This window comes from Xyrauchen texanus, chromosome 2, assembly GCF_025860055.1.
Source record: "Xyrauchen texanus isolate HMW12.3.18 chromosome 2, RBS_HiC_50CHRs, whole genome shotgun sequence".
In the NCBI taxonomy this organism is placed as follows: Eukaryota; Metazoa; Chordata; class Actinopteri; order Cypriniformes; family Catostomidae; genus Xyrauchen; species Xyrauchen texanus.
In genome coordinates, this window is record NC_068277.1 from 1,809,756 (window position 1) to 1,827,440 (window position 17,685).

General features: G+C 40.7%; 2 protein-coding genes across 9 annotated transcripts in view; one reads left to right on the plus strand and one right to left on the minus strand.

Annotated features, from left to right (window-relative positions):
- nrxn2b (neurexin 2b) overlaps positions 1 to 17,685 on the plus strand; it is a 786,445-nt gene that overhangs the window by 591,573 nt on the left and 177,187 nt on the right. Inside the window, exon 1 of one of the 8 annotated variants that reach the window (XM_052140193.1) lies at positions 12,118 to 12,485. The exons of the other annotated variants lie outside the window; for them this stretch is intronic. Within the exon in view, the coding sequence (XP_051996153.1) occupies positions 12,155 to 12,485 (331 nt within the window). The 5' untranslated portion in view covers positions 12,118 to 12,154. Of the gene's footprint in view, positions 1 to 12,117; positions 12,486 to 17,685 lie in introns of those variants that run through there. 8 annotated transcript variants of the gene reach the window in all.
- LOC127653517 (mitogen-activated protein kinase kinase kinase 11) overlaps positions 1 to 17,685 on the minus strand; it is a 359,883-nt gene that overhangs the window by 104,839 nt on the left and 237,359 nt on the right. The window lies entirely within an intron of this gene.

Genomic DNA, 17,685 nt, shown 5'->3' on the forward strand with positions numbered 1-17,685 from the left:
AGTGCTTGGTGGGTTTTCAAAGGTGAATGAAAATAATGTCGTTTTGCCGAATGTCTCCTTTAATGGAGTGTGTTTGCTGAAGTACACTTGAGATAAGAAAGCAAGAAAGCATGAGCAAATTGTGTTCATAATTAGTATGTTTTGTTTGCACATATGGTAGAAATGTTGGGTAATGCACATTCCCATATACATGCGGTTTCACAGGACATCACAAACTGTTCTGGATCTACAGGAGAATCTGAATTGTCAAACCACAGAGAGTTGAAACATCCTGTAATAATCACACCGTCAGTACAGCTCATGAATTATTCAGCTCATTAACAGGAACTCAACCCCACATGACCTGCAACATAGACAACACAACAAAAACTGTCCCGGAGTTCATGACTGTGTGTGTGTTTCAGCCTGATCTCGGGAAATGACGTGATTGTTGAGACTTTTTTGCATAATGACATTACGTGGTTCATTTCTGAGGTGAAATGTCCTCCGTGTGGCGCTAGAAGAAAGTTAAATATTCTCTAATACAGATGCGCACCGGCTTTAGTCACGTTTGGAAGAACAAGAGAACTGTTTGACAGCTGTCTTTCTTGAAGACCTTGACTACACGTGACACATTTTCGTGGCTTTCCAGTAAAGCACCTCAACATTCATGTACAGTTTGATTCATCAGCAGCTACAGACGTGCAAACGCCGCCGGGCGTCTCTTCGGGAACGTGTAATGGAAGGGGACGGGCGTTCACATCAGGTGTGTGTAATCGTGTTAGCTCTCAGCGACTGTGTGTCCGCTGTCTTTTGTTGAGTTGGTCACAGGTGAGCGACTAGCAGCAGGTGTGTCAAACCCGTCCAGTGAGGATTAGACACGGCTTTTGTGACTAGCTGTGTTTCACACTCACAGTTCTCAAATGTTTTTCTAAACCGCATGCCAAACACGAGAGCGTTCACATTCATGAAGAAAAAATAATAATGACGATACTATCGAGACCCATGAAATAAAAACTCGTGAAAATGGAAAGAATGGCTTTGGTAGGTCAAGGTAAAGGAACTCTCTGGTTGTTGTTCCACAGAAGAAGCTTCTGAAACTGTTGAACAAAAGAGTCTCTTTCATCTAGTAACTATTGTCTCTGTCTTCAGCTTGCCAACAAGAAATCTCTCTGTAGCTCCAGTGTGGGTTTATATCCACTGATGGGCTGGACGTTCTCAAAGTATCGGTAAACACATGGGGACAACTGGGAATGGCGTCATGTGCCCCAGGATGAGAGGAGGGGCATTAAACACATATTTACACTGTAGAGTGTCTCGGGCAGGGGCGGTTCTGGGGTCAGTGGGCATTCGGGGATCAGCCCAGAGCTCTGTGGATAGTAGGAGTGTGCAGTGATTCTATTATTTGGTGTGGGCGGGGCTTAAAACTGAAGCGCGTTAAAACTAACTGAAACGGACATTTTTAAGTGTTACTCTTACATTTATAGTTATAGTTTGCCTTGTGGTTTCTCCTGGTATTTCAGATATTAATATCCGCATGAATCAGTTTCCGTTCGTCTCTTCCTGGATAACAACATTATTCTGGAGGCAGGAGGAGTCAAGAACATATTTTGCTGTGAATAATAAATACAAATTCAAATGTTAAAAGGAATATAATATATCAATAAAACGTACAAACAGGTGAAAGTCCTGTAAAGATTTTTACGATAGGACTTTAAGATAATTTAGTTACATCATAATAATAATAATAATAATAATAATAATGATCTTACATTTATACAGCACCTTACCAGAGCTCAAACATTCTCAAATTTAGCCCAATTTAAAGAAGAAGAAGAAAAGATGGAGCAAGTTCCAGATTCTTCATTTGAAAAGAGGAATATTCCTTATAGATGAAAACTCTATGGAGCATTTAAACCTTTTATTCAGAATACAGTCTTAACCAGTTAATTACCCTAATCGCTGATGAGATTATAAATGTGGTCCACTTTAAGAGACGGATAGACGAGCTCTGACCTGAAAACATCACATCACCATCACAAGTTGCTTAGGGCCCTTGATCCGCCAGGGGAGGGCTGGACTGGTAATCTGGCATACTGGGCATTTTCCTGGTGGACCGATGCACTTTGGGGCTGAACAGGGGCGGACTGGCCATTGGGAGAACCAAGCGGCCGGTGGGTCGTCTGTGAAAAAATTAGCCGCCACGTTATGTAGAACGGACCACAAAACGGCGCAGCGATATGCAGAAAAGGACAGAGCCTCCCCCTTCCTGCTCATCAACCTTGGCCTCAAACCCCTCCAACCCCCCCACCACACCCCCAACAACTTTTGGGCCTGTCGCTATATAAAATCCCGGGCCGATTTCTCTTCCCAGTCCAGCCCTGTGCCAGGGGGCACCCAGATTGTCAAAGACATTATAAGTAGTGCTACGAATAACTGCCTGGGTCCCCGTACAAATGTTTGTTTAGGGCCCCCAAAAGGCTAGGACTGGCACTGGGTGATAGTTACCTTCAAATGTCTGTGCCATTGAAACCCCTTATAATCTGGTGCATTTTTACACAATTTTATCTCACTCAAATTTAAAAGCTCACCAATCACACATACTGTGGACTAATTGCAAAACATTGGTCTCATTTTTCAGAGAACTGCCCACATAAAAAAAGATCCTAATTATTCATAAATAATATTTTATGTGTTTATAATCATTTGATAATCAATGTTTTTTTTAGTTAAACATAGATTATAAACACAAAATAAACAAACATGTAATTCTGGTTCTGTTCACTCTACCTCACTTTGAAAAGTCTCATTTTATTCCACTTTATGGCAGAAAGCACTAGAACATAGATTTCCCTCTATTACATTCCATCACAATATACAGATGTGAACTGTAGGAGGCGCTCTAACACATTATACCCCTCACAGATGTGAACTGTAGGAGGCGCTCTAACACATTATACCCCTCACAGATGTGAACTGTAGGGGGCGCTCTAACACATTATACCCCTCACAGATGTGAACTGTAGGGGCGCTAACACATTATACCCCTCACAGATGTGAACTGTAGGGCTCTAACACATTTTACCCCTCACAGATGTGAACTGTAGGGGGCTTAACACATTTTACCCTCACAGATGGGAACTGTAGGGGCTCTAACACATTATACCCCTCACAGATGTGAACTGTAGGGGCGCTCTAACACATTATACCCCTCACAGATGTGAACTGTAGGGGCTCTAACACATTATACCCCTCACAGATGTGAACTGTAGGGGGCGCTCTAACACATTTTACCCCTCACAGATGTGAACTGTAGGGGCGCTGTAACACATTTTACCCCTCACAGATGTGAACTGTAGGGGCGCTCTAACACATTATACCCCTCACAGATGTGAACTGTAGGGGGCTCTAACACATTATACCCCTCACAGATGTGAACTGTAGGGGGCTCTAACACATTTTACCCCTCACAGATGTGAACTGTAGGGGGCGCTCTAACACATTTTACCCCTCACAGATGTGAACTGTAGGGGGCGCTCTAATGCATTTTACCCCTCACAGATGTGCTCGTCCATAGACATTCAGTCTAATGTTCAGTTCAAGCAACACCCTCATTATTTCATTGAATATCTCGGCCTCTGAGTGGACTACAAGCTCAATATAAGTGTCATTAGAAAGATGAGATCCTCCCCTTTGCTAAGATATAAAACATGTTATCATCGATAGTCAAAAACATATTTTTTGATCATTTGTTTTGCAAGTTTTTGTGCTAGATGGCATACCTTGTTCTGGACAAGTAAGATATATCATTGAATTATTCACACAAGCAACTTCACAGATGAGTATACAATGGCAAATTGTTTAGAAAACTCCCTAAGGCAAAAGCAGATATAACGTTTTTGGCTATTTGTGGCTTACAGCAGCAGTTATTGTGCATAAACTATTTGATTACTTAATGAAATCATATTTCACTTTGGGATTCTTTTGAAAATCTTTCAAACTGTGTTATCAGGGCAACAAAACAAACTATGCAGTCACATTCATGAGAATGAGAGCTTTCATTTGATTTATGACTTGTCCATTTATGTGCATGTGAAACCCATGTCAAAGAAGTTTATTTTCATAAATATGTATCTACTCCATGACCTCTAGGGGGCGCTAATTCTCAATGTGAATGTCTTGAGGCCTTGTTTTATTATTTCAAAAAACACAAATGCAGAAGTGATGTTATCTCTGAAAAGTTCAGATTCTAACCCTTCAAATGATTCCTCATATGCCTGAATTATGTATACGGACACTTTAACATTTTAGGTGTAAACGTTTTTGCAATATAGTCCCCTGTGGTCCTGCCGGCGGAGTAAACTGGATGTTTTATTATCCAGGTAAGTGACTATATAATTGCTCAACAGTATTCTCGTCAAACTGGTGCAATCATTGAAAGAGAACACTCATGGTAGAGCCGGACAGTTTACACTAATCTTGTTCTAGCGCCCCTTTGTGGCAAGGTTGAGAATGCAAAGCATGGTTGAGTTTAGTTATGAATTGAGGTCTGATACAAGCTTGCATTGCAAGATGCATCTGTGTTCACATACTTGTGTAGAGTTTGTTTCAGTCTTTAGTATCAATGGATACACTGTATGCAGTAATTTATGCTTGAGCTGTAATTGTTGGAAGAGAAGCTCTCTCCAGGAACATACTAACATCTCGCGTCTGTTTGGCCGTGTGTTTTGACCTAATTGATTATGTCTGATTGGAGGTCAGATGCGTCTCCTGCTTTTGTGTCTGGATGAGTCGACATGACAGTTGCATGCAGAAGAGTATTAACCTCGATGCTATCACTGAATTCATTTGTCTTCTTGCCTTGTAAATCTGTTTGGTGATTACTGGAGCTGGCTGCATCCCATGAGCATGTTGAGAGGATGGAAGTGTGTGAAGCATTGAAGCATTGAGGAAAGCCACAGATTTGTACAGATAGATTAAACGGTTTAATAGATGACACACATGCTGGACATACCTGCTTTAAAACATGGCTCAAAAATATATAAATAAAAAGATATAGTTTCAAAAATAGCTTAAACCAGCCTAAGATGGATTCCTGGTTTTAGCTGGTTTATGCTGGTCTCCTGTATGCTGACCTGCTGTCAAGTGAACAAAAGTCCTCTAAAACCAGCAAACTAAATCAGCCTGAGACCAGCAAACCATTTGAGTTTTATCCATCAGTCATGTTGTCTTCCTGCTAGTCTGGTTCTGTTCTTCGTACTGCTTATGAACTCATTACTCTCATATATTGGTGGTATATCTGTCATAAAAGGAGCTAAAGTCTATTATGTGCTGCTAACATGAGCTTTTGTATTAACACTATACTAAAGGTTTCTGAGATAACAGGCTTCCTCAGACACACTGACACGATCTGATACGCTTGAGAATTGTCTGATTCTATCCACCAACTCCATTTCAGATCATTTACATTCATTTATCAGACGCTTTATCCAGAGCCACTTGCAAATGAGGAAAAACACAAGTGATTTATCACACGGGAGCAGGAATATTAGCAAAACAGCAACACCAGATTTCAGCCGTTAAACAGAAATGTGTAACTGGAGAACAAAAGAGGAATGGGAAGAATCGATGTGTTTTTTGTTGGTTTCTGTTCACTCACTAATTACAGTTAATATTCACGTTTCTGCGTTTGCACTGATGCATTTTGAAGATGCTTTGATCCTCACTGTGCATGTAAACTATACATTTGATCAATTTGTGTGTCCCAGGGAATCAAAACCATAACTTTGGTGTTGCTAACAGTTGAGCTGCAGCACTATACAATAATAATATATCAGTTAAGCAGCGCTAAGATCTTAGAATAAATGCTTGAATCCAACTTCCTTTCATCTCTGGCCCAGTAATTCCCACTTCCAAAATTAAATGTATATTTATAGCCCATTGGCATATATCTTGTTTGAAGAATAAACCTCACTAAATTTGGTTTAATTTCTCTGGAAACTAAAATTCAAATCTTGTGTCATTGTGTTTTCAAAGCAAATGTATCTTTTTTTTTACATTTACATTTTACAACAGAGCAACCTGGAGTTAAGTGTCTTGCTCAAGGACACAATGGTGGTGGCTGTGGTGATCAAACCAGCAACCTTCTGATTACCAGTTATGTGCTTTAACCCACTACACCACCACCACTCCATAAGGAGTGTTTAAGGATGTTTAGATGTTTTTACTGGAAAACGAAACAGAAATGATTGTTTGCTATGAGGAGTTTTTGCAACTGGACACTCAACTATCGGGCAAGTGTGAGCCAGGGCTATCTATCAACGGGTCAGCCGCGGCCACTAGCCTCAGACCTTGAGCCGCGAGACCAAAATCGATCTGCATTCCCACCATCGAGCCAATAGCCTCACAGATTTGCCCTAAAACCCGCTCCAAATATGCCATGCTTGTGCCAACGTCACACTCCCTGTCTATTTAACAAGCAAGAGGAAAACTCAAGCTCAGGTCTCAGACTCTGGGGACTAGCTAGCCCTCAAAATGAACATGGTGACCGGAGATTGAAGCTGAAGTTTGATTTGGTCTTTGATTGGTGGAAAGCGAGACCTGACTCGGCGAAACTCCGCCCTTGACATTGACCCTGCCTCAATCATTAGTTGACCTTCTTTGAACCAAGTGTGATGAGGAAGACCAGAGGAGGCCCGATGAAGCCCCGGAAGTGACAGTGGGAACGCAAATGACCCTGGCACGCACTACCATGCTTCCATTTGGCCTGATATTGGAAACGTGGCTATTAGGGACTTTAAGCAGCAGCTGCTGCTACGGCTTTTATTACAGACCTACCTACATTTACACACTTATTACACACTTATTCCAGTGTTATTAACTTCCGCAGTAGCTCACCTGATTGACTGTTGTACTTTGGACTCGGAAAACAGAGGTTTGAGCCTAGCCAAATACGCAAGCTTGTACATCTGATGAAAGCATCATAGAAGCGACACCAAATTTGTGTAAATGTGCTTTTCATGTCGCATTTGCTTTTACAAAACTATCGGTTATGTTTAGGTGATGGATAAACGGTAAAGGCCAAAATTATACTTTGGCTGTATGCATTGCGCGATTCCTGACCCGTGCATATGGTCCTCGGCTGTGCACGTCGCTGACGCATGCGCCTGCTATTGACTGGGGTAAAAACGTTTCTTCTGACATTAGGACACTACAAGCAACACTTCTTTATTTTAAATTAGTGATTAAAGAAGTGAACGATTGAATGCTCCACTATCTGTATTGTTACTTGTTGATTTTATGAGTTTCTTGACTATGGCGGTTGATGACTTTACTTCAGTAATACTACTCTCTTGTCCGCTGCTGTTGCTGTATTTCCCTTTTTTTAACCACTGCACCACACCGCCCCTAAAAAGGATATAATGATCCATTCTTGCAGCATTCTGTGGTTGTTTTCATTGGTAAAGCTTCATTCTGCTTAGCCATAGGGGTAAAAACGTCTCTTTGGCTCTTGATGGAGTCTGAATCCAGCAGTCAGAGCACACAGTGGGCCTCTGCAGTTCTCTGTTGGTCTGTGTTTGTGAAATGTGTCCTTACTGAAGGACATGGAGTGGTCAGATATTGAGAGGGTAAGTGAGGTGAGAGCAGGTGCTGCCGACCGCTGGCAGAAGAGGTGCTGTGTCTTTATCTCGACACATCTTATTTCAGCCAAAGAAGTCTCAGTGAGATGTTTATCTGATGTGCTTTACATCAACCTCTGGGGATTTTTGGACCTCTTCCAAACATAGTCTTGTGTCCCCCTCAATGTCTATTGGTTGTTATGAACCTGTGGATCATCATACCTTGGTGTGCTTGTAATGGGTTTTTGCAATAGTGCATAGGATGTAAGTTTTGGAGAAGGGGCAGTTTTGTTTGACAAATATACAGATCGTAGTATGCCAAAGATCAAGGCAGAGTAAAAGAAACCAAAGTGCATATTCCTCAGATGTTTCTCTGTCAAAGCGTGAGTATCGACTTTGTTGCATAGGTTACTCATAGCCCATGCAACGAGGCCAAAAGTCTGTAAACAAGTCCAAATACAAAATCCACAAACATTTTGCATGTTATACTTCCAAATAGCGGATAAGAAAGACTCCAGATCCTTTTTTTATTTTGTTACTTACATCTTAAAAGAAATACCAAATTCACTGATTACTGGACCAACCAATCATATCAACCATCTGTACATCATTTAAAATGTAAACCTCTATATTCTGGTTACCGACAGGTGTGTCTAATGTGTGTCTAATGGAGTAACTGAGCACAAGTTATAAAATAATCTAACTCTGAATAAAGTGATTGAATAAGGGGTGGTACCATACTGATCAAAAAAGTGACGTTAAAAACACGTAACCGTTGGCTTTGCGTTAATACACTCCTAATGATCTGGCAACTGAATACTAGTGTTCATTTTGTCTTCTGGTTTTTAATGTAGTCTTAATCCTGTGTCAAATGTCCTTTTTAGTTTTTTATCTTTATTTAGTCGACCTTATCCTATTTTGATTTATTTTTAGTCGAGTTTTAGTTGACAAAGTCTGGGCTTTTTAATGTAGTTTTAGTCAATGAAAACTGTTGACATTTTAGTCATATTGATATTTTAGTCACTGAACACTGTAAACATTTTAGCCATAAGAGTATTATTGATAAGCATTTGTCAATCTTGTCTATCCAAAACCAATAAATATATACTGCATATACACACATTTTATGTGATTTTAGTGTTATTTTACACATAAGATTGATCCTGTCATGATGATCTAATCAATGATGCAATACGTTGCGAGCTGCAGACAGCGGGGGTGAGACGAGCGTCTCCGTGTTAGCCGGCAGAATTTATATCTCTCCCGGTCTCGACTCCCGCTCAGATTGGGTCTCTTCCGCGACTGGTTGAAGCGGCTCTGACCACACAGAGAATGACAGATTTGGAGTTTGTGTTTATTTACATGTCATCTCCCGATTATTTGACCTTTAATTATTGATGAAATAAAGATATATCGGCAAGCTGTGATCTGTGTTTCTATCAGACACTCGAGCTGCAGCGCTCCTCGCATCTCACGTGTCATCATTATAGTTGATCTCAAGTTACTTTAAATGACATCAAGCGACAATCCGACACAGACAGTTTTTATTATTATTGCCGAGATTTGTAGTTATAAATGACAATCCACAGAGTAAGTACTTGTTAGTGTTTTCCATGAAGACACCAGCCAGAGTTTTGTAGACAGCCGGAGGCGGCACAGAATTTGACGGAGTCGGCTGCCTAGTTATTCTCTATGCAGGAAAAACCCTGAATACAAAAATACACTATATATGAAAACAAATTATACATACAGAAATAAATCGTTAATAAATATAACTTATTTCACAGAACACAAAATAGCACCTTTGATTGCATTTACTTGAAACAAATATTTCAGAAATAATAATACAATAGAAATAATATCATGTAATATAGAAATATTATAATTAATTTATAAATATTATATAATACAATTTTTTTAAAACAGTGTAGAAATAATAAAATATAGAAATCATTTCAATAATTCTGAAATAAATTAAGAATAAGAATTATAAGAATATAATAAATAATGCAATCAATCAGAAATAATATATAATAATCAAATTAGATAATATATAAATATTACAGATATAATAATATGTAAATAATATGAATAATTCAGACTTGATATAAACTACTACCCTTGTCAGAGTGCGAGAGCGAGAGAACCAAGAGCAGAGGAACAGTTCAAGGGATTCATGAACAATAAATGATAGAACAACGCCCAGCAGACTGGAAGGCAACCACACTCCTGACACGTGGGCAGAGACGGGCACCAAACAGGTATATGAGACAGGACCAGCTAGGCAGAGAGTAAGTTACTTCACATCAAACAGCAATCTAGCTAAGAGACCGACAACACGAAGGGCATAAGTAGGGAGTAAATTAGAGGGGAACCAGGTGTTGCTAGCAGGCTAATTAGTGGCATGATCTGCGTTCCCCTGGGAACAATTAAAATTTCCATGATCATCATGGCAAACTCACCAGAGCCGTGAAGCTATTAATACTACTAATAATATAGAAATAATATCAATAATTAAATCATTAATTCAGAAATAATGTGGTATTGTTGGCCCTTACATTGACCTTTGATATCTTGGCCAATGAGCACAGTTTCAGAGCCATAGTTCACCCAAAAATGTTAAATACGGTCATACTTTACACGCCCTCGGTTAATCCAAGTCCATTCTTCGGTGGAACAGAATATGTTAAGCAGAATGATGTGACGTAAGTGAATGGTGACAGATTAACATTCTGCATAACATCCCACGTTGTGTTCCACAGTAGAAAGTCAGACAGGTTTGGAAGACATCAGGGTGAGTAAACGATGCATTTAGTCTTCTTTGCATGACTTTGGTATCTTGGCAAATCCAAGCACAGCAACCTGGCTAACATGTTAATGAGAGCAGATGTAGCATGTGACAATAAAACATATATACATGTCCACATATTTATGAGGTAAGACCCCTCGAGCACTAAAAACAAGAATCAGTGAACATAAATCAGCTATTCGTGGCAAGACTTTTCATTGATCATGATCACAATGAAGGATATAAACGTGGTGAGAGTTATTATATTTTTAAATAATAAAGAATCCATATTTCTGTAAGACATTTCACCTGGCTTAACATAGCAGCTCTTTTGAAATGTTTTTATGTTATATATACTTGGGATTTGAAGAACATGTTCAACCGAGCCTACATTTGCATCTTCATAAACTTGAAACCAAATAATAATCAAAGAAGGAAAACCAATAAATGAGAAGCATGAGATAATTGGGGTCTTTTTTGAGGAGAAACGTTTGAAGACTTTGGCAAATAGTCTCCATTTGCTCTCCATTTAATGTCATTGTTGTTTAGGAGAAAGAGTTGAGATGTTGGAGAGATCTCTTTAGTGATTTGGCCATCCTGTGGGTGTGATGTGGACTTGCAGTGCAGCGAGAGAAACACAAACCCTCTTGAGGTTTAACTGGGACTAAATTAGTCATTGAGGGTAGTGAGCAGTCACCCGCTTGTGTGTGTGTGTTTGTTTCTCTGCTCGCCCTCTCTCTCTCTCTTATTCACTCCCTCCCACCTCCTCAATGTCTCTCGCTCTCTCTCTCTGTTTCTTTGCAGCTGTGTCTCGCTCTTTCTCTCTCAGTCTCAGGCTGTGTTTTCACACGAGCAGCAAGTCTCCTCGGCTTCATGTCTCTCTCTTTCTCTGGTGTCGTGGTAAAAGTCGCTAAGAGATAGATCAGCATTCTGCATGAGGATGGACCCGCGAATGCTGCAGAGTCCGTCTGATTAGCATGAGACCTTCCCGTGTGGATCCAGCCGGCTTTCGCTCTCTTTCTCTGCTAGAGACGTACAGAGGTGTTCAAACACACGGCAGGCTTGCTTTGCACTGGTTTGCTGATGAAGAGAGACCGCTGGATTGGTTTATTTTGATCTCAGTGCATCTGTTTGTCCATTCCGATTGCCATCTCCATGGCTGATGTTGTGTTTATCTAACAGCTTCACCCTTTTTCTTGGATTTTGGTTTCTCTGTGTTTTCTGCCTGACTCTGGAGGTTTTATCATCTAAGAGAAGAATTCATCGACTGGACCATCGTCCTCTCTCAACTCTCTCTGTCTCTGGTTTCTTTTCCCATTCCTTGGGGACTCATTCCCTGTTTTTTCGAGTTTTTCCAATTGTTTGAATTTTCCAGGATGTTTGTGTGTTTCTTTTCACCTTCTGGACATTAGATGGATAATCTCTGGAACCTCATGACAAGTAAACTCCGTCACATCCAGATGGATTCTTGTTTGTTGAAGGCTTTTTGTCGGTCTTGTATTCTGATGTAGATTCAGAATTTTTTAGATTTGATGGTGAGCTATAGCTGCCGATTCTCTAGGTATTTTTATTGCACTTTTGGGAGTTTACTTTTTTTTTTTTTTTTTTTAGGGGTATATTCAGTCTATTGACCTCATCATTGGATTGCAGCACTGGAAATTTGATTTATATATATATATATATATATTTTTTTTTTTTTCTTCATTTTGTTTTACCTCTCAGTGGTCAAGGAAATTACTTTGAATCATGGATACAGGTTTGGTGTGACATGTCCTCCTATTTTTGTCACATGAGGAGGTGTGGCATGGAAGCCCTGCTCCTTTTATCCTCTGCCCTGCGGGCTTTACTTCTGACTAGTGGATTAGTTACTTACCCAGGAGCCCAGGCTTTTGCTCCGCCCAGAGTCTTCTGGACCAGTGTGTCCAGTCTGTGGCGATTTGTTTTGTCTCTAGCATTGCTCGTCTTTCCCGGCCCGGCGGTTTCTGCTCGAGTATCATCCAGTCTCAGCACTACCCATCATATTCATCATTTCCACAACAAGCATGGCACTCTGCCCGTCGCCATCAACAGAATGCACTTCCTCACAAGAGGAAGTCACGGTACGTGCTCATCTCATGGATCTATTTGTTCGATGTTTGTTGCATTACGGTTTTGCAGAGTGAGCTCACTGTGACTTCAGCCACTGCAGGTTGAAAGTTCTTCAGCTGAAATCGGTCTCTGCTAACCAAAATTTACAGAAGGGCAACAAAAGTGAGTTGTTTTAGTAGTAAATGATGAAATACAGTTAAGAGGAATGGATATTGTATTGACCGTAGACCCTAACCCCAAGTGATATGATGTGGTGTGGGTGAGAAACAGATCAATATTTGTTATTTTTTGCTAGACATTCTTCTCCTTGCCCTTTAGGGGGCTATATGCAGAGAAGTGAATCACCAAAAACCAAAGAAGAAGAATGTGAAAGTGACCTGTTTCTCATCCACACCTATCACATCGCTTCTGAAGAAATCGATTTAACCACTGGAGTCGTTTGGATTACTTTTATGCTGACTTGTGTAACTTCTGGAGCATTTAAATGTTGGCACCCATTCACTTCATTTATATATAATGCTGAAATATAAACCAATGCAAGATCATGCTTTATTAATGCCAACTTCCACTATTTCATAGCTGTTAAATTCCTGTGTGGATTCTTATTTCAGTGTAGTTACAGTTTTCAGTGTCGTAAGTATTTAGATAATTAGTTCTGTACAGCAGTACCGGTGCTATCTAAATGCAGATTGTGCAGCCTTTGTTGGGTACCGACCCCGGTCATGCAAGCACATCTCTCACATGCGCAACTCGCTGTGCACATGCAGAAATGCTGTCTGTTCGCACTCCAGGTGTCAATCTCACATTCAGCAGAGCAAAAGGCATTTACACTTAACTTGGATGCTTACATGTATTTATGCAGTTAATCTGCCCGAAGTAGCTGTGATAGATTCCAATTCCCTGCGAGGGCAGAATAGGTTTGGAAACAGTTCTTGTAATTATTACAGTGAAAACATGATAATGACCCTCAAGGACATTATATATAATGCTGAAATAGGACAAAGCGCACTGATATATTTTTGCACTGATTTAAAAATGTACACTTAAAAACTGATACCACAAGAGCCCATATTTACAGAATCACCCTAAAAATGACCATCACATTACACAAAAAATCCAGCGTTTTCACAAGAGCCACAACTTACCTCAGCGTCCTGCCTTAAGTTGAAGCTGAGATTTTAATCTTGAGATATCCACTTGTCTTGGTGTTTAATGAAGGCATTGCATGACAAAACTATTATTTTCTCACTATGCTGAGCGAAGAACATTTTTCAATTTGAAGTTACACAAGTAAATGTAACGGAGTACATAATATACACAAGTACCATACTAGTTTTTCTTTTTTTGCCTATTCATTGTTTTAGAGAATCCAAAGGCATTTTGGCCAGATACATGATTAGTATATTAGCTTTATACTGTTTTAAACTCTTAAAACGGTCAAAAATGACCCGAACATCACATGAGGGTTAATACTGCTTTGCCTACCATCATAGACTCTGAGTAGAATAGTAGTGGAAAAGCTGTATGTGTTTTTCAAAGACAATTCTTAAAATTGGATAAAGAGGCTCTATTATGATTTTGGGGATTTTTCATTTCCTTTAGTGTGTAATATAGCTGTCTGTGCATGTAAAAGGTCTGCAAAGTTACAAAGCACAAAGTCCATGCCAAAGGGAGTTACTCTCTCCCACAGAAAACACTCTGAACTGCCTGAAACGCCTGGTTTGTAGTCCAAACATTACTTCTGTGACTTAGCTATGTCACTATGTAGCACATTTGCATAATGCCCCTCTAATGGTGTGTTCACGTACAATGACAAGGGATTGTTTTGCGCGAATAGACACGAATTGTGCGAATGAAGCGAACACGCAAAATCGCTTCAATCTGCATGCCGCGTTGTGGCGAAAGCCTGTCAGCATTGAGATTGTCTGGATGTCACTGACATACTGACATAGTAGCAGAAGAAATCTGGAAAAATGGTTGAGAAAATGGTTGTAGCAGTGTTTGGGCACCCGGAATTGTATGATATATATGTCAATGTATCTGGGACATCCAAAACAGATACAGAGCAGCAATTGTTGTGATATCAGCCAAGGTTGATGGTGGAAAGATTTGTTGTCATAGAAGCCCCTCCTCCTGTCCTTTTCTGGAAGAGTAGGGGGAATACTCGTGGGTTCACGTTACTCGCGCGAACGCGAGTTTAAACACAAATTTAATCCAGCGGTCAAACTCACATGAGCTTTTTCCACGTTGTTTGTGAACGCACCATAAGGGCTACTTCAGTTATGGTAAGGGCCGTTTCCGATACATGCTCCAAGCGGTTGACCAATCACAACAGACTGGGCCAGTTGACCAATCCGAGCAGACTTGGCTTTTTTTTTAAGAGACAGGAGCTACAACAGAGCGTTTCAGACAGAGGTGCTGCGGCAATATACAGTATGAGAAAAAATTATGTGCTTTTTGAACATTAAAGCATCTACTCTATTCTAGTAGTCCCCTAAAATAAATTTATGAACCTATAAATGAGCATAATATGGGCTCTTTAAATGTGGTTTTCCCCCAATGGTTGCATCTTTAGCTGTTTGATCCAATGAATGAAGTGCCAATTACTGTTGGAAGTTCATCAGAATATCAGTGTTTCTACAGCAGATCATTGACTTCATCTGAAAGCTGTTTATAAAGACTATTTCATCTGAGAAGAGCTATTCTCTGAGCTCAGACGACATAGTTATAAATCCAGATTTATGTAAGGAATTGGCTTCCTTTGTGCTGCACTCAAGGACTCTACATTGTAATTGAACTGTCAGTACAATCAGCTGCAGAAAAATCGTATTTACTACTCGAGAGTCATCCACTGTACGTCGATGACAGTTGTCGCTACATCAAGCCGCTAAAGCAGTCTAGTGCTTAACATGACTGTAATGAAACACACTTTAACACAATTTCACTCCAGTAAAACTAGAGTAAATCAAGATATTATCTTTTCGTTCTTCAAAATGCAGCAGTTTCAAACTCAAGCAGTTCTCTCAGAGTCGTAGCTGATGTTTCTACACCAGATCTTTCTCATCACTTGTCCTCCTCATGTTCTCTCCGCTCCATTTCTCTCAATATCTTCTCTTCATGCTCTGATCTCTCTCTCTCAGGTCATTTCTCTGTATTCAGTGTCGGTCGAGTGTTACCATCCTGTCGGCTGCAGTGAAGTCGCAATCGCTGCAGTCAGTCGTCCTGAACGAGTCTGTGCTGTGCTGATTTATGATGACTTCCTGTCTCTCTGATATCATGTGAAATTCATTCCTCATGCACAACACAAATATACTATGACTGACATTTAATTGCCCTTTAATTCTAGTCATGACTAGAAGTGGGACTCAAAAAACTAAATATTGTTGACTAAGTTAAGTCATTATAAACTCAGCAAAAAAAGAAACGTCCTCTCACTTTCAACTGCTTTTATTTTCAGCAAAATTAACATGTGTAAATATTTGTATGAACATAAAAAGATTCAACAACTAAGACATAAACTGAGCAAGTTTCACAGACATGTGACAAACAGAAATGGACTAATGTGTCCCTGATCAAAGGGGGGTCACTAAAGTAACAGTCAGTATCTGGTTCAGCTGCATTAAGTACTGCAGTGCATCTCCTCCTCATGGACTACACCATATTTGCCAGTTCTTGCTGTGAGATTTTACCCCACTCTTCCACCAAGACACTTGCAAGTTCCTGGACATTTCTGGGGGGAACGGCCCAAGCCCTCACCCTCTGATCCAACAGGTCCCAGACATGCTCAATGGGATTGAGATCTGGGCTCTTCATTGGACATGGCAGAACACTGACATTCCTGTCTTGCAGGAAATCAAGCACAGAACGAGCCATAAGGCTGGTGGCATTGCCATGATGGAGGGTCATGCCAGGATGAGTCTGCAGGAAGTGTACCACAAGAGGGAGGACGATGTGTTCCCTGTAACGCACAGCATTGAGGTTGCCTGCAATGACAACAAGCTCAGTCCGATGATGCTGTGACACACCACCCCAGACCATGACGGACCCCCCAAATCGATCCCAGAGTACAAGCCTCGGTGTTACGCTCATTCCTTCAACGATAATCGCGAGTCTGTCCATCACCCCAGGTGAGACAAAACCACAACTCGTCAGTGAAGAGCACTTTTTGCCAGTCCTGTCTGGTCCAGCGAAGGTGGGTTTGTGCCCATAGGCGACATTGTTGCCGGTGATGTCTGGTAAGGACCTGCATTACAACAGGCCTACAAGCCCTCAGTCTAGCCTCTCTCATCCTATTGTGGACAGTCTGATCACTGATGTAACTGATGTAACTGGTGTAACTCAGGCAGTTGTTGCTGCCATCCTGTACCTGTCCCGCAGGTGTGATATTCAGATGTACCGATCCTGTGCAGGTGTTGTTACACATGGTCTGCCACTACAAGGATGATCAGCTGTCCTTCCTGTCTCCCTGTAGTGATGTCTTGGGCGTCTCACAGTACGTACATTGCAATTTATTGCCCTGGCCACATCTGCAGTCCTCATGCCTCCATGCAGCATGCCTAAGACACATTCACTCAGATTCACGCATCTTTCTTTTGGTGTTTTTCAGAGTCAGTAGAAAGGTCTCTTTAGTGGCCTAACTACATTTACATTTATGCATTTGGCAGATGCTTTTATCCAAAGTGACTTACAGTGCACTTATTACAGGGACAATCCCCCCGGAACAACCTGGAGTTAAGTGCCTTACTCAAGGACACAATGGTGATGACTGTGGGGATCAAACCAGCAACCTTCTGATTACCAATGTATTATACAGAGCACTTATTACAGGGACAATCCCCCCGGAACAACCTGGAGTTAAGTGCCTTACTCAAGGACACAATGGTGGTGACTGTGGGGATCAAACCAGCAACCTTCTGATTACCAATGTATTATACAGAGCACTTATTACAGGGACAATCCCCCCGGAACAACCTGGAGTTAAGTGCCTTACTCAAGGACACAATGGTGATGACTGTGGGGATCAAACCAGCAACCTTCTGCTTACCAGTTCAGTGCTTTAGCCCACTACACCACCACCACTCTAACTGTAACATTAATTACCGTCTTTAAGCTGTTAGTGTCTTCATGACCGTTCCACAGGTGCATGTTCATTAATTGTTTATGGTTCATGGAACAAGCACGGAAAACTTTGTTTAAATCCTTTACAATAAA